Here is a 24,702-nt window from a genome sequence, read left to right as displayed (position 1 = left end):
ATACAATATATATATATATATATATATATATATATATATATATATATATATATGCGGTGGGTTGGCACCCTGCCCGGGATTGGTCCCTGCCTTGTGCCCTGTGTTGGCTGGGATTGGCTCCAGCAGACCCCCGTGACCCTGTGTTTGGATTCAGCGGGTTGGAAAATGGATGGATGGATGGATATATATATATATATATATATATATATATATATATATATATATATATATATATATATATATTTTGATATGTTGATATATAAGACAAGATGCAGACAGATTAGACAGATAAACATATACCATAGAGAGGTTGGCTGTTTACTGCTGATATAGAGTTCTAATGTATCTTGGCACAGATAAATAGTTCTACAATACCAAGTCTTTAATGATGATATCCAATGTTGTATGGAGCTGTTGCTGCTCCATGTTCAAGTTGAGGATTCTTCTTCCATTGGAGTGCACACTTTCTCTTTGCATGTGCCATGCTTCCCTCAGTTAGACCCTTTTCTGTGTCATCTGCAACTTCGGAGTCAAAGGCATTACTCTTTGTGGCACAAGTTTAGATGCTGATGCTCCATTCTTGAAGTAATGCCTGCTTCTCAGACTTTGCAGACTGCTGCCGCATAGCTTTAGCTTGGCAGACTGAGTTTCAGCTTTCAGGTCCGGAAGTGAAGAGATTGTTGGTTTTCAGCTCCCCAAATGGGGAGAAGCTCATCTGTATTTTAGTTTCATAGAGCTAGTTTCAGAGGAGAATGTGAGAGCAGAATGCTCACCTAGATTTTCCTCAGATTGCCTTCAGAATTACCCAAAGTATCCCTAGAGAGAGTCTCTGAGAGAATATTCTGATGGAATGAGTTAGGGCTGGGCAATTAATCGAAAAGTAATCGAAATCAACATTCAGAACCTATAATCGATCAAATTTTTCGAGGTCGATTATTTCGATTACTTTCCCTTTAAAAACACTACCGCGTGTGGAGTCACGTGACCCTGCTCCGTTACGTTATTCCGCCGACATGTCGAGCATGGAGAGCTTAAACACTGACTCAACTGAGCAACAAGAGCAGCTTGTACCAAAGAAAACGCAGTCTCCGTCATTTGGACACATTTTGGCTTCAGTAAGGATGACATCGAACAAAATGAAGTCAGATGTAGACACTGTAGAAAAACAGTTTCGACGCCCAAAGGTAACACCACCAATTTGTTTCAACACTTGAAGCACAATCATGTTACTGAATATGAACAGTGCATGGCTCAAAAAAACCAAAAAGAGACTGACAAGCGCCCAGCAACAAGTGCCTCCGCAAAGCAGATGTCGATAACACAAGCGTTCACAAATGCCACACAGTATGAGAAGAGTTCAAGAAGATGGAAAGAAATAACTAATGCTATTTGTTATTACATCGCAAAGGATATGACTCCCTTGGCTACAGTGGAGCGAAGCGGGTTTAAACACCTCGTTAAAACTCTCGACAGAAGATACACTGTGCCATCGCGATCACATTTTTCTAAAACTGCGCTGCCAGACATGTACAAGACATGTTGTAAAAATGTTGCTGCTGAACTGAAAAATGTTCAACACTTTGCAGCCACATCTGATCTCTGGTCAGGTAGGACGATGGACCCATTCTTGAACCTTACCTTGCACTACATTGACGACGATTGGAAGCTGCGCCAGAGATGCCTTGAGACGGCATATTTTCCAGCCGATCACACGGCAGATATGATTGCGCAAGGTCTGAAAGATATGCTTTCTGAATGGGACTTCGCGGAAGATAATGGTGCTAATGTTGTCATAGCTGCTGCGCTTAATGGATGGTTACGGCAGCAGTGTTTTGGACACCGCCTACACCTTGCAATTGGTAAGTACACATCAGCTTAATTAAATATAATAGCATAAAAGCAAAAGAGGTCATTAGGAAGCTTTTTTAAAGGGAGTGATGCAACACCTTCAGCAAGTTCAGCTACACCCACTCTGTCACTTCAGCAATCGCTAGAAGCAGAGATGAGCAGCTATTTGGTGTCCCCCTTGCTGGATAGTGAGGCAAATCCACTGGACTGGTGGAGCAAGCATCATGTACACTTTCCCACTCTAAGTAAGATGGCAAAAAACTATCTCTGCATACCAGCTACTAGCTCCCCATCAGAGTGGGTTTTCAGTTCGGGCGGAAACATTGTTACGTGCCTCAGGTCCTGCCTGAAACCTGAAAAGGTTAACATGCTCATGTTTCTTAGTAAGAACTTAGAGTAAATTCATGTTCATATAGTGACATGACAAGATCGCTAAGATCACCTCATGCAACAGTGTTTAGAAAATTCTATTTTAATTACAACATTAAAATATTTGTTTACAGAAGATGCAAGAAATGCACTGCTTAAAATATTATTTACAGGATATATAAGAGTTATTTTATTTAGAAGGGATACTGCTTATTTTCTACTTTTAATAAGAAAAACATTGAAAATAATTTATTTTGTTTCCAAAAGTGCAAGTTATTTATTTTTACTTTTTTTATAAGAACAAAGTGACTGTTTGTTTTAGGCAATGTGTGCTTTAATTTCAGTTGTTCAACACTGATGTTCAATAAATAATCACAGATAGTAGATAGTGTGTTTCCATCAATTATTTTAAAATCAAGTAATGCACCCTTCATTCAAAAATCTCTCACTTGTAATATGTGAGCATATTTACTGTACAAAACTTGTCAGTGAACTATGAGAGCAAAAAAATAAATAAATAAATAATCGTTCATTAATCGTAATCGAGTTAAAATGTTCAATTAATCGAGATTTTGATTTTAGGCCAAATCGCCCAGCCCTAGAATGAGTGCAACTGGTTTATAAGGGAAGATGTAACCTCTCATAATTGGAATAAAGTAATTTCCAGTTTCAAAATTAGTGCTTTCCCACAGGCAAATTATTTTGTCTATCATAATTGTCATTCCTTGAATTATAGGGCTTTGTTCTTTCTTGAGTCTATTTCTGGCTCAAGAAGTCTGTAGAGGGGCCTTTGTAAAGATGTCAATTTAAATCTTATTTACAGCTTTGTTATCAGATGAAGTACAGGCCGATCCTGTTACAAGCTAGTGACATTACTTAAAATCGAACAGTTGAGATTTTACCATTGATAGTCTTGCTCTTCTATCAATCTGAAGTTATTTTAAACTAATTATGAGGTATAAGTTAAATAACAAAGTCCCCCAAAGGCCCTATTTTACATCTTCTTGAGAGCATATACACATTGGTTAGTTTACCTGAGCTTAAACATACGTCTTCTTAACCTTTGACTTGCATTTGCATATTTCCCACAATTCTCTGTATTAGCAAGTATAATTGTATCCTAGAATTGAACACTGTGCAAAAATACATTTCATATCCTTGTCAATTTGTTTAGCCGATGGTTTGAAAGAAGAACACATCTAATGGACCCCTTTTTAAAAGTGGTCTCATACTTGGCCACTTTTACCTTCCTCATGAGCTCTGCAAACACTTATCATCATTCAGCTTATCCTTTTGCATCTGACCCCCACCCATTCCCTGGTTTTCCCAGCAGTATATTGTCTTTGCTTGTCTATCAGCTAAATGTTACATACTTGGTTAAGTAATTTTCTATAGTCTTGGTCACATAGTGTACTCACTTAAAAGCTACATCTTATCTAAACAAAACACTCAAGTAAATATTACAAGTTTCATTTGATAAACTAAAAAAAAGCATTAAGTTTTAATAACCATTAGTCTGTCCTTAGAAGGACTGCTTGTTTTTGATATAGTAGTCGAAATTCTATGTGCAATTTTGGCATGCGTGCTGTTTTTATTGGTTCCCCTGCAGTAGGCACTAAAGCTGCTCATTTGTGTGATAGAATGATAACTCAAGGCTGAGGACACTTGTCAGCACCATTACATATCCCTACCTTCAAAGTCTCTGTCACCAGTGATCACTTCAAATTCCTTGGAATGGTTCACAAAGTCTTCAAAATGGTGAGGTGGTCCTCATTTCTGCAGCAGCTGTGCAGCTGGTGACCAAGACACATCAGTGCTGGTGTTGAGAACTTTGTTGTCAGGTGGCACAGTAGAGATTTTGAAAGGTGCATTGTCTGATTCCAAATAAGGTATGTTGAGATCTGGGCTGCCGTGCCATGCAGCTGAGATATTTAATGCTGTCTTTCTATGTAGTGATATGTGATCAGGTGAAATTCCTTGTCATGGAACTGCACATGAATCAGATTTATCCTTGTCATGGAGCTGTGTCATTCTTTAATGAAACAGCTTTCGAGGTGTTTATCACAGCTTTGAGAATCTCCCTCAAATGCTGCTCTGTAGCAACTCTACTATCTGCCTTGTCTTTTCCCTGCACAGTCTCATGACCTGCCTCACATACTGCTCACCTAGGGTCTATGACAACCTGAGCTACCTCCATGAGCCTGAAGCTACAACCATGCCAATGGAACTTGGCACATGGACAGATGGTGGTACAGCCAAAGAGGCAGCAGTCTCTCCACTGTCTTCCTTCCTGTACTGATGCAAATGGCATTCCAGATCTCAGCTGTGAGACTCCCCAGTTCCTCAGGAGAGCGCAGCAAGTAAATTTTGGGTCTCTGCAGTCCTTGTCATTTTGCTAAGTCAGATTGTTAGATCTTGTACCACTTCGTACATCAATGTAGCACTGAGCCAGTACAGTGTTCACCAACATCAAGTGCCAGTGAATTCTTGTTCTTTACATTGCTCTTTTATGTAGCTCCTTGTCATTACAAAGACTGCTTATTTTTCCTGCATAATTTAGAATTCAATGTGCAACTTCAGCATGCCTGCTACTTATTTGTATTATGGAATGCTAGCTCATGCTGTGACTTATCCCGAGGCTGATGAAGCTTGTCCGCACCATTATTTTTCACTTTAGTCTTAGAGTTTTAGAAACAAGCATTTGAGCCTTTGAGTTGGGAAAAGCGCAACTAATAAATCCAATACAACCTCTTTTCTGTCTTGAAATTAATACAATTCAAAGGCTTCTCCTGAAAGCTGTGTTCCTGGAGAAGGAAGGGACCCCTAGCATTGAGATGGATCTGAAAAACAGAAGCACCGCAGCTGGGGAAAGTCTAATTGCATTAGCGAGACCGACACTTTTAAAGACTTTAATTACCATGAGACAGGAAGGTTGTGCATTAGGGTAGTAGGAGATCTTGCAACTATCTAACTACTGAAAGCACAATATTAAGCTTGTATGTCACTATATATATCTACTACTAGCTGTCCGCTGTGGCACCGCCCGCGTAGTAGTGAAACAGAACAAACTTTAAAAATCAATAAACAAACAGGTATCACTAGCTAAGCAGAGGCAAGGTACACAGGTAGACCGATTCAAACGGAGGCTGGCACATAAGTGAGGATGGCCTGTCCCGGCTCTTCACTCCTGACGTCACGCTTCCTCCTCCCCTCGGCCCGCAGCCTCTACCTCACATTAGCACGAATAAATTGCTCCTGCAAGTGAAGTATGATAATTAGCAGGATGACAGAAGTCAAAAAATCAGCCGGAGTGCTCAAGCAAATTTTAGAAAAAAACCCAATCTAAATCTGTTAAGTAGTTCTCTCGTGAAAAGTGGACAGACAGACGTTATATTTTATATATATATATATACAGAGAGAGAGAGACAGAGAGACTATATATATAAAGACTAGCTATATTGTGCAACGTTTTCATATGACATTTTCATGCAATACTAATTTTTATTCAAAACCGTACATCATATAATAATATAGATCTATATATCATTTTTTTCGTTGAGAGTACAACTGTGATGCTGTCATGTCAATACAACCAACTTCACAAACCTTATATACATCCGCTCCGCTAAGAACAGTATTAGTTTAGTTGTGTGTTAGAAGTCAACAAATAAAGCCTATATAATGGCACATGCTTGCAAATTGTAAAACTGCATAAACATTCAAGAGCCAACAAAATCATTACTAGTATTCATGCAAGAGAAGTCGGATTACTTTTGTGTATTAAGTTAAATACTGGTGATACTTCAGCAAGTACATTACCATTCATCTTGCATTGATGACTGTTTCCAATAGTTTTAGCATTTTCTATAACTTTAAATAAATATCAGGGCCAGAGTTTTGGTCATGTTGGGATAAACTTCACTTTGTGCATATTGTATTTATTTAATTAAAATGTATTTTAATTTCAGCATTTGATTTTCCATAAATTTGCAAGCCTTTCTGAAAATATGTTTTTATCATTATGGGTTTTTGAGTGTAGATTGATGAGAGAAAAATGTGAAATGTATATATTTAAACTTTTATATTCAATAAAGTGTGCATAATGTGAAGGGTTCTGCATACTTTCTGAATCCACTGTATGTATGCCTTCTACTTTGTCAACTACACAGAAGAGGTCAATATATGCTGTAAACAAACAATGCTCACTTTTAACGCCAAGCTGGTGTTAGATAAAATCAACAGAGCCTTTAATATTCAGATCTGTTTTTTCACGTGAAACAGACGAGTAGGGTCACTAAATTAAATTAAGGTTATTATTGGCTGTATAAATGGAGCAAGTTTTAAAATGATATGCTTTTCAGAGCTCTTATTGAACTTAACCATCCATTCCAAGAGTATGGCCAATATCCACATTCATATTGATTTTTTCTTCTGCAGGACACAGTTGTAGCGCTGCAGGCTCTGGCTCTTTATGCTGCTCGAACTTACAAACCTGATGGTTCCAGCACAGTAACCATTAGCTCTGCACAAGGATTTCAGGCACAGTTCCATCTGGACCAAAGCAATCGACTGCTCTATCAAGAGCGGTCTCTGCCAGAAATTCCTGGGACATACAGCGTTCAGGCAGAGGGTGATGTGTGTTCTTTTGTGCAGGTCAGTGTCTTTAATCTCTTACACATCAAATGGCTTTTCTTTTGTTATTTTTGCAAAGTGAACTTTTGCACTTTCTGAAAGAGAAACCCAAATTAAAACCTAAAATGTTAGTATTACTGTATAAAGTATAGTTTTATGTTTTCAAGCAATAAGTTCAAACAAAACTTTTATTATTATTCATTTAATACATGTATCTATTTAAAAATGTAATCTTAATTAATTAATTAAGAATTCTTAATTCTTAATGGAATCTTGGAAAGTGAGAGGATGCCTGAGGAGTGGAGCCGATATTTAAGAGTAAGGGGGATGTGCAGGACTGTAGTAACTATAGGGGGATAAAATTGATGAGCCAAAGCATGAAGTTATTGGAAAGAGTAGTGGAAACTAGGTTAAGAAGAAAGAAAGAGCACCATAGATGCAATGTTTGCTCTGAGGGTGTTGATGGAAAAGTATAAAGAAGGCCAGAAGAAGTTGCATTGTGTCTTTGTGGACCTGGAGAAAGCATATGACAGGGTGCCTCGAGAGGAGTTGTGGTATTATATGAGGAAGTTGGGAATGGCAGAGAAGTATGTAAGAGTTGTACAGGATATGCACGAGGGAAGTGTGACCGTTGTGAGGTCTGCAGTAGGAGTGACGGATGCATTCAAGGTGGAGGTCGGATTACATCAGGGATCGGCTCTGAGCCCTTTCTTATTTGCAATGGTGATGGACAGGTTGACAGACGAGATTAGACAGGAGTTCCCGTGGACTATGATGTTTGCTGATGACATTCTGATCTGTAGCGAATATAGGGAGCAAGTTGAGGAGACCCTGGAGAGGTGGAGATATGCTCTAGAGAGGAGAGGAATGAAGGTCGGTAGGAAAAAGACAGAATACATGTGTGTAAATTAGAGGGAGGTCAGTGGAATGGTGAGGATGCAAGGAGTAGAGGTGATGAAGGTGGATGAGTTTAAATACTTGGGATCTACAGTACAGAGTAATGGGGATTGTGGAAGAGAGGTGAAAAAGAGAGTGCAGGCAGGGTGAAATGGGAGGAGAAGAGTGTCAAGAGTGATTTCTGAGAGACAGATATCAACAAGAGTGAAAGGGAAGGTCCACAGAATGGTAGTGAGACCAGCTATGTCATATGGGTTGGAGACGGTGGCAGTGACCAGAAAGCAGGAGACAGAGTTGGAGGTGGCAGAGTTAAAGATGCTAAGATTTGCATTGGGTGTGATGAGGATAGATAGGATTAGAAATGAGTACATGGGAGACAAAGTCAGAGAGGCAAGATTGCGTTGGTTTGGACATGTGCAGAGGAGAGATGCTGAGTATATTGGGAGAAGGATGCTAAGGATAGAACTGCCAGGCAAGAGGAAAAGAAGAAGGCCTAAGAGAAGGTTTATGGATGTGGTGAGAGAGGACATGCAGGTGATGTTTGTAACAGAACAAAATGTAGAGGACAGAAAGATATGGAAGAAGACGATCCACTGTGGCGACCCCTAACGGGAGCAGCTGCAAAAAGAAGAAGATTTATTTAAAAATGTAATGTATTTTGCTTTCTGAAAACTTTTAACGGTATGCAAATGCTGAAAGTTAATATGTAACACTGATGTATAAATTTTGACTAAGCTGATTTGTTAGAATATTGCCCTCAATAAAATGTCAAGAGAGCCTATTCACACTTTAGTATTTTTCTAGCATTTTAGCATTTGACCTGAACCGCTCGAAAAGTTGTTTAGCATTGTTTTCAATGACACTATTCAAACCTAGCAGCAAATGGATTAGGAAACTTTTGCGTGCAGCAGTTTACAGGCATTTTCAGCCATACTCTTACTTGATTGAAGTCAAGTCTTAAAATGCTGCAAAAAAGAGTGTTTTGGGAGCCTTTTTATAGGATATCAATGCCACATCCTGGATGAAGCAGCTCATTGAAACTAGAAACAAAATATGCTGGTGTTGTTGTGCAATCATGGTCTTCTAGTGACAGCTATTGAATGACAGATTAAAGTACATAACCTGCAATCAAGTAGCAAGAATTCAAAAAAATTATAAGTATACTATAGTCTGGTGGCATTTTTTGGACACCAACCCATGGATCCCCTTTCTTCAGTCAGTCAGTCAGTCAGTCATTGTCCAACCCGCTATATCCTAACACAGGGTCACAGGGAGTTTGCTGGAGCCAATCCCAGCCAGCACAGGGCGCAAGGCAGGAACAAACCCTGGGCAGGGCACCAGCCCACCGCAGGGCACACGCACACACACACCCACACCCCTTTGGTCATCGCCAGACAAATTGAAATGAACGAAAAAAGGAAAGAAAAATGTGTGGTTTAGCACCAACCCTTGATCCAGGTTTTCTAATGAAATAAAGTTTTTTTTTAATCGAACTGATGCTCCATCCCACATCTTTTATGGCGATCAGACCAGAATGGGCAAGGCTAGGTACCCTCATTGGGCAGTTTCTCAGCACTGTGAGGGAAGAAGACAGAGGGGACAAGGTTAGCGTCAGCACCCACTCTCATCTCAGTGGGTTATTGCATACCTTAACTCAGCCTGCAAAGGAGTCCTCTGATGCACATGCGTGACAATACAGTTTTAGTTTTAATCAGGTTAATGTTTAGCACAGATGTCTTAAGAAATGGGCAGAGTCATAGTGCAGAGCTCTACCTCAGAGCAACATATGGGATTTGCATGTGCCTGTCCATTTCTGGCTTGATCAGTATATAGAACATGTTGAAGTATCTGCAGTGGGCTGGCACCCTGCCCAGGGTTTGTTTCCTGCCTTGTGCCCTGTGTTGGCTGGGATTGGCTCTAGCAGACCCCTGTGACCCTGTAGTTAAGATACAGCGGGTTGGATAATGGATGGATGGATGGATGAACTAAGTATTATTATCTGTCTTAATGGATTCTTAAATTGTTGTCAGTGAGACTTCTTAATTAAGAAAATGTTAGCCATTCATAAAGTAAATAACAACCATCCCCTTTCTCTAATCTGAGCCACCAGGTGAACACTGGCTACTGTGCAACCAGATCACACTGTTTCAAAATATGTTTAGCAAATTATTGGATTCAAACTAAGCAGACAGTTAATTAATATGTTTTTGTTACTTGATTGCACACAGCACACTCTTTTTTGTCTTGAAATGATTGCCACACTGTGCACCATGTGTGCTTTTAGCCTTACACCCAGTGCTGCTGCGATTATCATTAATTCAGTGACCCTCAACTGGGCAGATTAAATTTACCCTTCAGCACATACAGGAATAAATGTTTATGAATACAACATTTGTTCAATTCTTTTGAGTTGATTACTGCTGTGCACAATAACCCCGCATCTTCACTAGGTGTCACTTTATGACCGGATCCTGTGCTTGCATGATGTTGCACCAATTGCAGCAGACAATTGTTTCCCCCAGAAAAAACACAATTTTTTTAACATATCACTGTTTACATGCTTATCTACAGTACATCTGTGTGTAATCCTGAAAATTTAGGATGCTGCCTGCTTCATAGAGAATTGTCCTCTTGACTCCCTTTGCTGCAGAATAGGGTAACCCTAATATGTTTACTCATAATTCAGACTAATACTGCTCGTCAATAATGTGATAACCAGAATCAAAAGCACCAAAGTCACAGAAGACATTATTGAAACACAATAATCAACTCGCAACATGGCAACACCTCACAGCCTACAAAATGGAAATGATGTCAATCATATTTTCCCTGGAAAACAAGGCACATTTGAGCAATTTTAGTCTTCTTGAAAGTTTCCTTTTTTCCAAACGAAAGGATGCCAGCATTTTTTATAGTAATAACTGTCCAACTAGACAGAATAAGTAAAATACTAACACGAGGTGTTTTTGTTCAGAATTAGACGTTGTTCTCATGAGTCATGTCATGGCACTGTGCTTCTCCTTAAGCAATCATAAATGGTTTTGGTTCTGCACCTGTGTTTTCAATATCTTACACACCTTCTTTGCAATCCAAACATTTTATAAACAAGCTCTTATTTCTATGAAAAAACAATTTTTCTCTGCACAATTGTTTTTTTTTATTTTTCAGCTGGCACTTGAGTACAATGTTCCACCCCCGCCAGACTTTTCAATTTTCAACATCACAGTTGTAGCTGAAGGACAATGCAACAGTAATGCGAAAAATATGTTACTCCTTAAAATTGTTGTTAGGTAAGTTAGATCTTTATTGATCCAGTTATGTTTCTGTGTATCAATTAATCAAACAAGAGTCACCTTGGAAAGACACTGAGCAGGGTTAAGCAGAGGTTACCAAGTATGTTCACATGGACTGTGGACCTTTAGCATGACCCTAGGATTTCCTTCCAGTATACCATGCTGGACGACCTCCACTAGCATGCCTACCACATTCCAAAACTTACTTATCTAGTTATTTTCTGCAACCTTTCATGGACATTAACCCCTGAAGAGACATTATTTTTACATCTTGAACCTACAATCTTATCCTTTTATTCAGTACTCTCAGCTGTACTTTCAGCTGGAGAACATATATGGAGTTAGAGGCACAGATACATTAGTATATCAAGAGACTTTGACTAAAACCTCTGCTGCTGCTCTGTCATCATGGTCATCACACAGTGAATGTTAACAATAAACCTACTACTACAATTCACTGATCAGTTCACAGTCCATTGTGGACTCACTGAATTAACACAATCCTACCGTTGTCAAAATGGAGCATTAGGGGCATCTATTCCTTTCTCACATGGAAAGAGCAGAAAACTGTTTAGTGGGCAGAAGTCTGGCATTGCAATTGAAAGAGTTGACCACAGTATTAAGTTAAGACTAAAAGGACATTATACACCGAGTGTTAATATTCTACCCTCAGCTTTTCAGCCACTGTAAAAGACCTCATGCTGGTCCAGTGTGGTGCTGAAGTGTCACCCGCTGCACTCGGGTCCTAGCCCAGGTAGTTCATCGTGTGTTGGGTGCAGAAACGCTCTAGAAACACATGCTCCCAACCTTTTCAGACTGCATACTATTCATAGCTCTGCTGCACCTGCAAATGCTGAATATTAAAATCACAAAGTGTAGAAAAATGGCAAACTCCTTGATGTTATTAAGCACATTTAATGAGCTCTATTTTACGTCAAGGAGATATTTACATTTTTAACTTTGCAGACACAGGGACCAACTAAAGGCCCTATGATATAGTGGGTCTGTGGCTCAGTCAGAGGTGGCTAATTTTAAAAATTGTACCTCGAGAAGATGCAGGCATCAATTGGGTGGTGGTGTGTGTGAGTGTATTTCGCTCTGCAGTTAATGGAGGAGCTGGCTGGCCGTGCCACATGCATGTGTAGAAATGGGCAAAACAGTCAGCCACCTCAATGATACCACGGAGAAAACGGCTTCTCACACCTGCAACCAATTAAACAGCTAGAATAAGAGAAGCCTGCATGGACGGGGCAGGGGCTGGTGAGATGAGAAATGAACAGAAAGGAATTGAAAAGAGCCCTGAAGTTTAAAGGAAGGACAGAAGGGCAGGAGTGAGAGCGAGCTAGTGCAAAATGGGAGGAAGTAGGCGGATTGGAGTAGAGCCCCGCGGAAGGAGCGTGTGGCTGGCGCTCAAGAGGGGGCTGAAGGTTCATCCTGCTGAGCAACCAGGGAGCAGGAGCGACCAGAATCCTCCAGAGGACTCCACAGCAAGGCCGGGGATGGCAGCAGGAGTCAAAGGGAGTGAAGGCTTGGTGGCACCTTGTTTATCACCAGGGGATTGGTGGCGGGGGCACAGGCATGACCAGAAGGTTGTCTGTGCCTGTTGGTTGGCGTCTCTCTGTGCTGCGAGATCTGTCAGGATATGCCAGAAAGACGTTGGTTTTAAAGGAGGCACTAGGATTCATGATTGTTAACAGACAGCATCCTGCTATGGAGTTTTAACCTTGTTTTATGGATATTTATTGGATTTTAATCTCCACATTCACTATTATTTTATTGGAATATTTATTTAAAGAAGAATTTCATTCTTTCATTTTGCTGTTGGGCACTCGATTGTTGATTGTTTTAAATATAAGCACTGTTTATTTTTTGCACTTATTCCTTGCTGCATATGTGTCCTCATTCACTCGATTCATCTCAGTATCAACGGTGTTCGGTTCAGGATGCTACCCGAGGGCTACAAGAGCATGTAGCCAAGCTGCACCAGCACAGGCCATGTTACCCAAAACAGTCTTTACACTTTCCGCAAGACATTTTAAATATCCCTAAAATCAAAATCAATTTGGAAGAATATTAGCAATTTCTATGGGTCATCAGATAATCATAATCATTCTTTTATTTACAGAGCTATATGCTTTTTGAATTCTAGTTACTGTTAAAGGTAATTATTCTTATTTGCAGAAATCATACAGGTGTGTGTACTGATAGGAATAATTACCATCTTTTGTCTTATTCTCTTGATCACTGTGTTTTTTGTGTTTTCATGCTTCAAACAAATTTCCCTTTGGGATAAAAAAATCTGTTACCTTACTGAGACTATCAGCACAAGGCTGCAGTACAAAAAAATACTGTTGGCTTTGAGGCATAACAGCAATAGCAGTAACATGACTAATTAACTAGGTAAACCATCAAGGTCATTGTCATGTTTATTATAACAATCATTTCATTATGCACTTGCAAAAATGAAAAAAACACATTAATATCAATATTTAAGTACTTTATAGGTTGTGTCATACTTTCTTCTCGTTTTGTTCAGATACAATGGAAATCGAGACAGGACTAATATGGTCATTGTAAATGTCAAACTGCTTTCAGGGTATCATGTGGATATGGTATCCATTTCAATGGTAAGTGTGGTACAGCTTACTGCAGGCACTAAGATAGTTGCTTTGTGACTTGTTTGTGACTTTACTCCATGCATTAATGTTTATAGTTCATGTTGAGTTGTGTTTCTAGAAATAACACACATTGTATCATTTACAATAGTAACATTTTTTAAATAACTTTCATTCTTTTTCATTTCCTGTTTTTAACTACAGCTTATATATAATCCACTTGTGAAACGTATCGACAAGGATAAAGGATACATTGACATCTATTTTGAGGAAGTATGTATGGCCTATTACTTAAATAAAGATATTGATATTAGATAAAGATATTCAAATCTCAGACTAAAAGACTTAATTGGAAGGCGATTTTAAAGAAGTAGTGGCATTTTAGCCTATGACGTTATATATGAAATTTGTAGCAATTGCGAGGATGCTAAGATTCACACTGTCTGAAGTCGGTGATTTGTTTATGTTATTGCGGGGACCCCAGGAACACCCCCAGATGTGGCCCGGTGTGCACACACTCAAACACAGAAACACTTATAAAGAGGCTCAATGAATCAATAATAAAGTATATATTAAACAAACAAAGAGGGCAAAAAAACACAATTATTTAAAAAGCAATGTGTACACAAACACCTTCCCCAGTTCCCTGGTGGTGATGAAACCAGCCACACACTAGGCATTAAATGATAAACAATCAACACTTATGACACAGCCTAAAATACATATTCAGTAGAACAAGTGCAGATGATGGTGAAAATAAATTGAGATGCCAGGTGTACAGATGAAATAGCATGAAGAAGCAGGCACAGGATCAGTACATGAATCCAGAATGAAACTGCAGTCCAAGAGTTTTTGTATTCCATAGGTGGAGTGAGAAGTGTAGAAATGGATAAATACAGATGATTGTATTTTTAAAGAGAGTGCTTTATTATCCTTTCTCCCAGCAACACTTGCCACTCTGAAGCTGCTCAATGGTGTAATACTACAGGGGCAGCTGGGAGTAGTAGGCTTATTTAAGTAATGCTGCTATCACTCCAAACTACTGAAGTACCTATTGTACAGAAATTAGTAACAATTTCAGACACAGAATTGATGCACATTGTCTTTACATATATAGTGGAATCATTTTATTTTTAAAGACAGTGACGTCAATATCTTCCATGAAACAGTGTATTTAAATAAATGAGGAGCTATTTTGCCACTAGCAGTATTTATAAAGTTGTAAGTGAACACATATTTAACACTAGAATTACCCAAAGCCTACGAAAAAACTAATAATTCTGGCCCATGTTAGTGTCTTTCGTGTTGTAAATTTGTCGATCAGCACAAGCAACAAGCAGTCTGCTATCACATTCCCCCCTCCACTGCAGAAAGGGCAAAATGTTCTTCCAGCTCAAGCCTTGATTATCTGGGAGTGGGATACCTCGAGCTGTATAGGGTAAATAATATATCGTTATTTGGAACACATGCATTTCATGTGTGTTCCGTGTCTACAACAATCTATGTAAACACATCGTTAAAACAGAAATGTTTTTCATGTTTTAGTAATAGCTGACAAAATGTAGATATAAAGTGTAAAATGTGTGAAGCTTGAAGTCCAAATATCAAATAAACACTTTCACAAAAGGTACAAGTATAACAAAACAAGTGTACTTTTATTCAAGAATATAACTGCAGAAAAAGAACCCTCATTAGGGTGCGACATTGACATGCACTTATTATGACCGCTTTGGTGGCACAGCTGTAAGAACTGATGACTGGTAATCAAAAGGTCACGGGTTTGACTCCGGATGCCTCCGTTTTAAGTGAGCTACTCTTATTCTTACTATTTTAGAATAAAAACATACATTTGATTTGAGTCTGTACCAGCTGGTGTAAATTTATGGTACTTGTAAAGGTTAGCTTTTTTTTATATATATATATTTAGTTTTATTCTCCCAGTAACGTTCACACTCCCCCTGATCTGACACTGCTGTTTTCACATAAAGACGTTACATAACAGAGGTGAACTCAGATGATGATGAGGGTTCCACATCGAAGAAAGAATGCACGTCGCATTTTTGCTGTCTCTGTACTTTGTATATAAAAGCCAGATAGAATGTTATTTACCTATTTACCTTGATTTATTTACTTATTTCCTACAGAGTAAAGTCACAAATAGACTGCAAAGCTTCCTCTGTTTGATTGACAAGGGCATGCTCAGAAAATACATGTGTAATGCCACGAAAAGTGCATGCTAACACTTCAGTTCACAAGCAATGGTACGAGAATGCAGTCACACTTCTTTTTTGGGCACATACACCACTCAGATCTAAACACTAGCATGGAGAGTCACTCACGTACTAAAGAGCCTATAGCTGCAGGTGGAAGCTGTCATCGCACTTTTGCTGTCGTTGTACTTTGTATATAAAAGCCGGATCGAATGTTATTTACCTACTTACCTTAATTTATTTACTTATCTTCTTACAGCGTAAAATCACAAGTAGACTGCAGAGCTTCCTGTGTACATATTCAAAGTATAGAGATGGCAAAAGTGCCCTCATCGTCATCTGAATTCACATCTGTTATAGCACTTCTTTATGTGAAAACAGCAGTGTCAGATCGGGGGGAGTGTGAGCGTGACTGGGAGAAAAAAACTAAATAATAAAAAAAACAAAAACAACACTATCCTTTACAAGTACCATAAATTTAAACTGGCTGTTACAGACTCAAATCAAATGTATGTTTTTAGTCTAAAATAGTAAGAATAAGAGCAGCTCACTTCTCAAAATGGAGACATCCAGGGTCAAACCCGTTACCTTTTGATACCAGTCATCAGTTCTTACCGCCGTGCCACCAAAGCAGCTGTATTAAGTGCGTGTCAATGTCACACCCTAATGCGGGTTCTTTTTCTGCAGTTAGAGTCTTGAATAAAAGCGCACTTGTTTTGTTATACTTATACCTTTTGTGAAAGTGTTTATTTCATATTTGGACTTCAGGCTTCACACATTACACTTCAGGTCTACATTTTCTCAATTATTATTAAAACATGGAAAATGTTTCTGTTTTAACAAAGTGTTTACATAGATTGTTGTAGACAATGAACACACATGAAATGCATGTATTCCAAATAACAATATATTATTTACCCTATACAACTCTAGGCAACTGACACGCAGGGAAAAAGACTTGTGCTGGCAGAACTTCCTGCAGTGGTGGGGGAGGGGGGGGGTGATGGGGGGGGGGGGGGGGGGGGGGGGGGGTGATAGCAGGCTGCTTGCTACCTGTGCTTATTGACTCATTTACAACACAAAAGACGCTGACGGAAAGTTGCAAAGGGATTTAAGGCAGGCTGGGATTACACGTTTTTTCGTAGGCTTTGGTAAGTCTAGTGTTAATGAAAGAAATCCCGAAAAAGATTTTGTTTCTGAAATGAATGTATGAACAGATTAATTAATGGATGGCTAACATTGTAAATATAAGTTAAACATTCATTTTTACTTGTTTTTAAAAGGAAATATTTAGAGCATGATTTCACATACATTAGGGTCTTTTTTATTTTACTAGTGCCTGGGTCTTTTAGTCTATTTATTTAAAATGAAGAATTGTACCCAGTAGTTAGTACTGCTGCCTCACAGCTCCACTGTTCAGTTCTGGCCCAGGAATGTTTTTACATTCTCCTCTGGGGTTTTTTGCAAGTTCTATAATTTTTATCACACATTCAATAGCTTTGGATATTTGATTACTTTAAATATGCAGATTCTGACTCCTATGGGTATAGGTCTATATGTACATGTGAGTATGTTTTGTATTGGTCTGCCATATCCTCTAGGGGTGAGATCAGCCCCCCAGCTCACAATATATTTATCAGATCTTCCACAACTCTCTAAGGATAAGCTGGAGGTCGGAATGTTTTTTTCAAATCTAGTCAGACCCTGATGAGAAGTACAGGAAAACAGAATAAAAGAGTATAATCTTTTTCTTCATCATTTCCCACTTCTATGTGGTGTCGATGTTCTTGATCCACCTTTTCCACCTTCTGCACCTCCTCACTAGTCAAGCCCTTTTTCTTCAGATCTTTTTACTTTATGCATCCACCTCCGATTTTACCTCCCTTTCTTTCTCGTCCCATTTCTCTTCATTGTCTCTCTGTAATATCTGTCTGCATGAGTTTAATAAATGGGTATACTTTACAAAGTCTCTCAAAATGTTCCCTTTTTGTTTTAGCAGGTTTTGTTATTTTGTTATGTACCATTCTATTGTATTTTTTTTCAGCTTGTACAAAGAAAATCTCTGACTTTGCACTTCAGCATTCAAGAGGAGATTGCAGTGAAAAATTTGAAACCAGCTACTGTCAGGATTTATGATTATTACCAAACAAGTAAGCCATTGATGATAAGCAATCATCATTCCATCTCATTCGGTGTCATTTTAAATTTACATGCAGTACTTTCCAATGACAAGATGGTTATGTTTCAGAATATTGTTGTATAATTTAAAAACATAAATTAAAATTTTCATAATGCATAAAGAACAAACAGAGTACTTCCCAGTAAGCTGAACACAGTTATTTTTCTCTTTGTTTTGCCCTTTTTCAATCATGACTTCAACCACAGTGGACTACAGACTGTAACACTTCCAACTATTTTTTCAGTTTACAGCTGTTCAGTCTTTTCTGAATTAACCTGCCTACTGCTGACTTGTAAAAAAACTTTCTACTAAAGGATTTGTATTCTTTATTTTTGTAGATGATCATGCTGAAGCTGAATATAGATCCCCTTGCGCTACAGGTATTCTTTTTTAATATCAGTGTTTGTCTTATCAGGCTGTTTAGTAACAACAGCACCAACTTTCTTTTTTAGGTGAAAGTGTGCTTAAAATCCCTTATATTGTGTCTGTCTGTCCACATAAAACACCTCGTCTCCCAAGGAACTGATTTCACTGAAATTTGGAACATTACTCTTCAAGAAAATTTGTTAGGAAAGTTCCATTTTCATTACACTATCAAGAAACGTATAAATTTTTGACACTTTAAAAACTCCCATCTACTGCAAAAAGCATCAATAAACTTTCAAAATCACCATCCTCAGTAGTTTACAGTCCCAGTCAAGGGAGTCCACTTTGGTCACAGGTTCCCCAACCCCCCCCCCCCCCCCCCCCCCCCCCCCCCCCCCCCAACCTGTTTCATAGAGACTGATCACCTTTTATCTCTAACTGAACTTAACATTTAAATCGCTGCCACTTGACTTGTTCTGCATTTAGGAGAGAGCACTAGTGTCGTTTTTACATTTTAAAAAAATATAGAGGTATGTTCACCTTTTCTATAGGTTTAAGGTCTTAACTCTTTTTGTAATTTTCCAATTAATTCACCATTTCCTGTGGAGTTTTCTCCCTTACTTGCATCCTATTAATGACAAGTAACTATGATTGAAGCAGACACCAGGGTAACAACCCACCCCATTCTGATCCAGAGACTCTAAGTTCTTGTTAAATTATCAGGTAAATCTCTTTACAGCACTCACATGACATTACAAACTTTTGTTGTTTAAACTCCTATTTTTGACGATTAGCACAGCACTAACTCATTTAAGATCAGAGTTGTCACACTTGCACCCCTGTCCATGTTCATTGTCTTTCGGGCAAAAGCTCACCATATAAGGTTCTTTGGAACTGGTTCATTCAGAGCTGCAGTGGCAATGTGGAAGGATGTTGGTAATTGTGTGAAAGTAAAAACAAAACTTTATAGGCTGTCCAGTATTTTGATGTAGAAGCAAAATTTATACTCAATACAAGAACTGTACACTTTTAGAGCATTTAGTAATTACAAGCATTACCTTGGAATTAACTCCTGAGTAGGTTTTAAAGGTGTTCCTTGTGAATAGACCATTGAATTTAGAGTTATGGAATAAGAAATGGCTAACTATGTTGGGCTAAATGTTCTGTTCTCATGATCTGTTATGCACAAAATATCTCAAAAGACACCTTACTTTTCAGATGTTGAAGAGAAAAGTAATTAATTCTGAAAAGAGAGATATAAATCATCACAATGTGGCTTTCTTTCACCTGAAGTTCTGTTGTTGGAAACAAAAATATCTTTTTGGAATTCATCAAGCAGTGGTTGGAAACCAGCCTTCTACATGTTCTTTTTATATTCGGAGCTGACTGACATTTCTTTTCAATTAACGACAAGTAAATGATTACTATTCATATATAAGTACTACGATTGTGTATGTTCTGTACTGCTTCATGTAAGTCACATTCATTCTGGTATATATACAGTATTAGCCAAAAGGTACATTAGTAAAATCAGGAAACAAAGCTGCACTGCAAGTGTCCATCACTTGTCAATGTGACATTTTCAACTCAACAATATTCATTCATATTGTACTTATCTATATTTTTGTTAGATATTTAGAATACAGATCAATGGACATTCAGGTTTCTAAGTAAAATAATAGCACTTTTAAATCTGTTAAAGGAAAGCTGCTACAGAATGCTTCAGAATTTAGTAGACATTTGGAAGTTAACTTTGACTACTTTTTTCCAGAGAAAGGTTCAAAGGCTAATTTTTATAACATAGTATTTAGACAAGCAGGTAATTGCAGACCAAGACATTTTTTGACATTTTCTTTAATAATAAAACTGCAAGCTGTATTCTGATGATTGGGCATCTTAACCCAATCAACAGGTGCTTATTGAACTTTAAGAAAATTCATAATTTTCAAATGTGAAGTATTGTTTGTCATTTTTGTTATTTGTCTAGTGGACATGCGAAAAAAACGATAAAGTTATAATTCAAGAAGTTTATAATTTACAGGGTCATTATTGTCACATGTACACGGTATGTTTCATTGTTGGTGTCTTTTTAGAAAAAGAAAACCACTGATTACAGTTTTTTTCCTCCTATTTGCTCCAATAAAACAAATTCTGCTTTCTTGAATTATTTCGTCTGTCCTTGCTTTGTGTGTGCAGTTTTTGAAGTAAGTTCTCAGCTACTTCCTCCCCAACCCAGAGGTCTCTCCTCTTCCAAATGGCAGTCAATGCAAGGCGAAAGAGTGAATTGTGACAACTACAACCTCAAAAAAATAAAAAAATTGCTGTGCACAATAACAGGGCTGAGATTGAATGCCACCTCTTCCAAGGTTGTATCCTGCCTTGGGCCTAATGCTGTCAGGATAAGATCAGGACCCCCATCACCTAAATTAAATTAAACAGATTTGAAAATGTTATTTTATGTTATATCCAAAAAAATGAAAACATTTTACAATATAAATCTCTAACTTAAACATATTTACAAGTTTCTAGCTTATTTTTGTTAACAATTACAGCATGCATTTCTCTATTTGCAACCCAATTTTAGTTAGTACATTATCAAGTTTGTAGCCTATTAGCTCACCTTTTAATTCAATAAAGAATCTGTGTCAAAACATAGACAATGACTTGTTTATCTTAACTTTTAGCATCTTTAATTACTAAACTATATAATAGCCCACAATAGCTCTACTTTTCCTGTAAAACATTCATCATTTCTTGGAAGTTGCTATTTTCTCACAGCAGTATTCATAACTGCCTTAAACTCAAAAAAAATTAAATTTTAATTTCTGCTTAATGCAGTTGGTCTTGTCCTTTACAGGAGATGGATGTCTGAAGTGGACCCCCCGGTCCGTGTACTTTTTGGTATTTAAAATTTCATTTTAGAAACAAAAACGAACAAATGAAAATGAAAGGAATTTTCAGATTTTGATTTTTGATTAAAGAATAAAATGAGGGAAAATAAGGTATTTTTTAATTCTATGGTAACAAATAGCAGTCATAAACTTAAAATTACACATACTTTTCTCGATTTATTTGTGATTCAAATAATGAAAGTGTAATAGCTCAAAAACAACAAAACAGACGCATTTTCATTGTCTGAAACCGGAGGTACTTCTTCTTCTGTGCGATTTTTGATGCCACGTACGAACAGTCCTCCTCCTCATAACACATCGACCGACGACCTTGAAGTTACACTACATGGCATCAGTAGAGGATGGATCATTACATTGTTTTTCGGAACAGTAAAAGAGTGACACTCCGGGACGAGGACATAACTGCAGAAAAACTGAGTCGCATCTTTCAGGTAAAAATACAAGCTTTGCAAACTTTGCTTCATTGATGTGGCAGTTCTTTTATGAACGTTATTGTTATTACTTACTGTGAAACAGCTAACATTTGGCGATTTCATTTACTAATACTAAGTCTGGCAATTTTTATAGTGCTAGCATTTTGAATGGTTGCTCATTGACTTTTACCGGCTACTATAGCAAGTAATCGTTTCGAGTATTAACAGTGCGCACAAGTGTAACACGTTAGGAGAGCAACGTGATTTACAGAAAGTTTTCTTAACATGTGCTACACTTGTCAATGATCAACCATTCACACATTTACACACATTCAAAATGCTAGCACTACAACATTTGCCAGGCTTAGTGTTAGTAAATGAAATCACCAAATGTTAGCTGTTTCATAGTAAGTAACAACAACAACGTTCATAAAAGAACTGCTACATCAATGAAGCAAAGTTTGCAAAGCTTGTATTTTTACCTGAAAGATGCGACTGTTTTTCTACAGTCATGTCCTCGTCCCGGAGTGAACATTGAAATGTTCTTTTAATTCTGAAAAACAACATAATGGTCCATCCCCTGCTGATGGCATGCAGTGAAACTTCAAGGCCGTCGGTCGATGAGTTGTGAGTAGAACTGTTCGCACGTGTCATCAAAAATCGCGCAGAAAAAGAAGTACCTCCGGTTTCAGACAATGAAAATGCGTCTGTTTTGTTGTTTTTGAGCTATTACACTTTCATTATTTGAATCACAAATAAATCGAGAAAAGTATGTGTAATTTTAAGTTTATGACTGCTATTTGTTACCACAGAATTAAAAAATACCTTATTTTCCATCATTTTATTCTTTAATCAAAAATCAAAATCTGAAAATTCCTTTCATTTTTGTTTTTTCATTTTTGCTTCTAAAATGAAATTTCAAATACCAAAAAGTACACGGACCACTATATAGCAGATCTTTTATGAACGCTATTGTTGTTACTTACTGCGAAATAAAGGGTGTTTTCTCGTTCTTGTTTCTTGCATTTTTCTTTTCTGATGTGCGAAAGAACAAAAGGAAAAAAGTAATTGTTTTGTGTGTTTCATTTTTCCCTTTTAAGTTGAAAATCAAATAAGTGTCTCTTTTTCTTTTTTAAATGATATTTTCTGAAATGAAATTTCAAATACCAAAAGTACACGGACCAACTCTGTTGGCAGTGGTGTTGTTTTTTCTCTTATTTTTTATTATCCTAAGGTATCCTGTGTTTACCCAACCCTAGGAGGTTCTATTACAGTATATGCAAGAATATATAAACATGAGTGGCAAGAAAGGGGCACAGAAAGAAACGGAAAAGAAATCTAAAGCTACATCCAAGCCTAGACAGGCATCAAGTCCAAGTTCAAGGTTTGGCCTTACAGAGACTGACCCGGAACAGACAGGTGAAAGCACAGATTTCCCGGGACCCAGGGCCGCTGCTGCATTGTTTCCAGCTAAGAGCGAAAGTGGGAGCGAATGTGCAAGTGATTCAGGTCACGATAGCTCATCAATTCCAGGAGATTCATTGAAACTGAAAATGGCCTTGCCTTCCGCATTCTCATCTCATCCATCCTTGGGAGCCGGAAGCATCGACTTTAAAAGGGCTTGCAATTTCACTCGCAGAGCAAGAAGGCCGAAACGATCTGTTCGAAGTGAAGGTAAGGGATTGCTGCAATGGTCACCGCTGAAGACATAAAGGAGCTCAAGAAAGATATAAAGAAAGAAAAAAATGATATATGGAAGGAAATAAATGATATTCACAAGACAAACGAGAAGCTATGGCAGGATTTTAAAGACCAGGAGAAACATGTAAATAATCACCCTGTGGTATGCTAGAAAAAATTGAGAAACAAATTCAGGAAAACATGTCTAATTTTGACAATAAACTGAGAGCACTTGGCGCTCAGTTGGAAGATGTTAAACAAACGTTCAAGACTCGAATTGAAACAGCCAAACATATGGCATCTACCGCTGACGGAAAAGCAACATCTGCAAATTCTAAATGCAAAAAACTCAGAGACAGTCTTGCTGCACTGAAAGATGAATGCAGAAGGAATAATATTAGAATAGAAGGTCTCCCTGAGAATTGTGAAAGTCCAAACCCAGTGAAATTCGTAGCTATTCTCTAAAATAATTGGAGAGGACTTTAAATCAGACACCGAGATAGCAGTAGCTAGTAGCTTACCGCATACGGGGATCAAATACCTCTAAACCTAGGACACTTATTGTGAAAAATTACAATTTAAATTACATGTAATGTTACTTCTCAGTCAGAAACGAGAGATTATATTTGAAAATAACCACATTCATATTTTCCCTGATTTCTCACTCTCTTCAGCTGCTAAACGTGCTGCTTTTTACAACATTAACAGTGCTTACAGAAAGCCGAGATCAGATACAGCCTCCTCTACCCTACCAAACTGAAAGTGGACATTCAAGGTAATCATTACATCTTCCTCTACAGAGGAAGCAGAAAACTGATCCCAACACTTTTTTGAAATACGATTGTGAGTCTCATCTTGTCCTGGCATGGCAAAGAAAATCATACCGGTTGTTTGATTTGTTGCAATGATACTGGTACTGTAATTATACATCCTTCTCCCTTATGCTTTGTATTTGGAATGTATTGGCAATAGATTTCTCAGTTTTATTCCTCATATGCCGCTGCTGGGGGGCTTGTTTTGTTTTGGACATGCTCAGTCTCTAGGTATATCAGAGGACTGGGACTTTGTAAAGTGTGTGGTCCAGCCTCCCATGGGAAGGCAAAATGGGGGGGGGAGGGGGCAGGGGGACTAGGGGGTGTAATCAGAATATAAGTTTAATGTCGCTGTGCTCTGTGCAAATATTTTAAATCTGTTTTCTTGTCTTTCTACATGCACAGCTGAGCCAGATTTAGTACAAAGGGGCTCAGCATTTAGAACTACTAGGCCAAGCATAGAACAAGATAGACAA

At 38.0% G+C, this 24,702-nt stretch overlaps 1 protein-coding gene across 3 annotated transcripts in view; it reads left to right on the top strand.

The window, feature by feature from the left end:
• LOC114658183 (alpha-2-macroglobulin-like protein 1) overlaps positions 1-24,702 on the top strand; it is a 291,504-nt gene that overhangs the window by 137,643 nt on the left and 129,159 nt on the right. The window contains exons 30-35 of one of the 3 annotated variants that reach the window (XM_051932112.1): positions 6,655-6,870; positions 10,915-11,036; positions 13,576-13,666; positions 13,859-13,927; positions 17,909-18,014; positions 18,382-18,423. The exons of the other annotated variants lie outside the window; for them this stretch is intronic. Of the exons in view, the coding sequence (XP_051788072.1) occupies positions 6,655-6,870; positions 10,915-11,036; positions 13,576-13,666; positions 13,859-13,927; positions 17,909-18,014; positions 18,382-18,423 (646 nt within the window). The remainder of the gene's footprint in view (positions 1-6,654; positions 6,871-10,914; positions 11,037-13,575; positions 13,667-13,858; positions 13,928-17,908; positions 18,015-18,381; positions 18,424-24,702) is intronic. 3 annotated transcript variants of the gene reach the window in all.

Source organism: Erpetoichthys calabaricus, chromosome 9 (genome assembly GCF_900747795.2).
Source record: "Erpetoichthys calabaricus chromosome 9, fErpCal1.3, whole genome shotgun sequence".
Taxonomy (NCBI): Eukaryota; Metazoa; Chordata; class Cladistia; order Polypteriformes; family Polypteridae; genus Erpetoichthys; species Erpetoichthys calabaricus.
The sequence above is the reverse complement of the archived record's forward strand: the minus strand, read 5'-3'. Positions and strand labels throughout refer to the sequence as shown.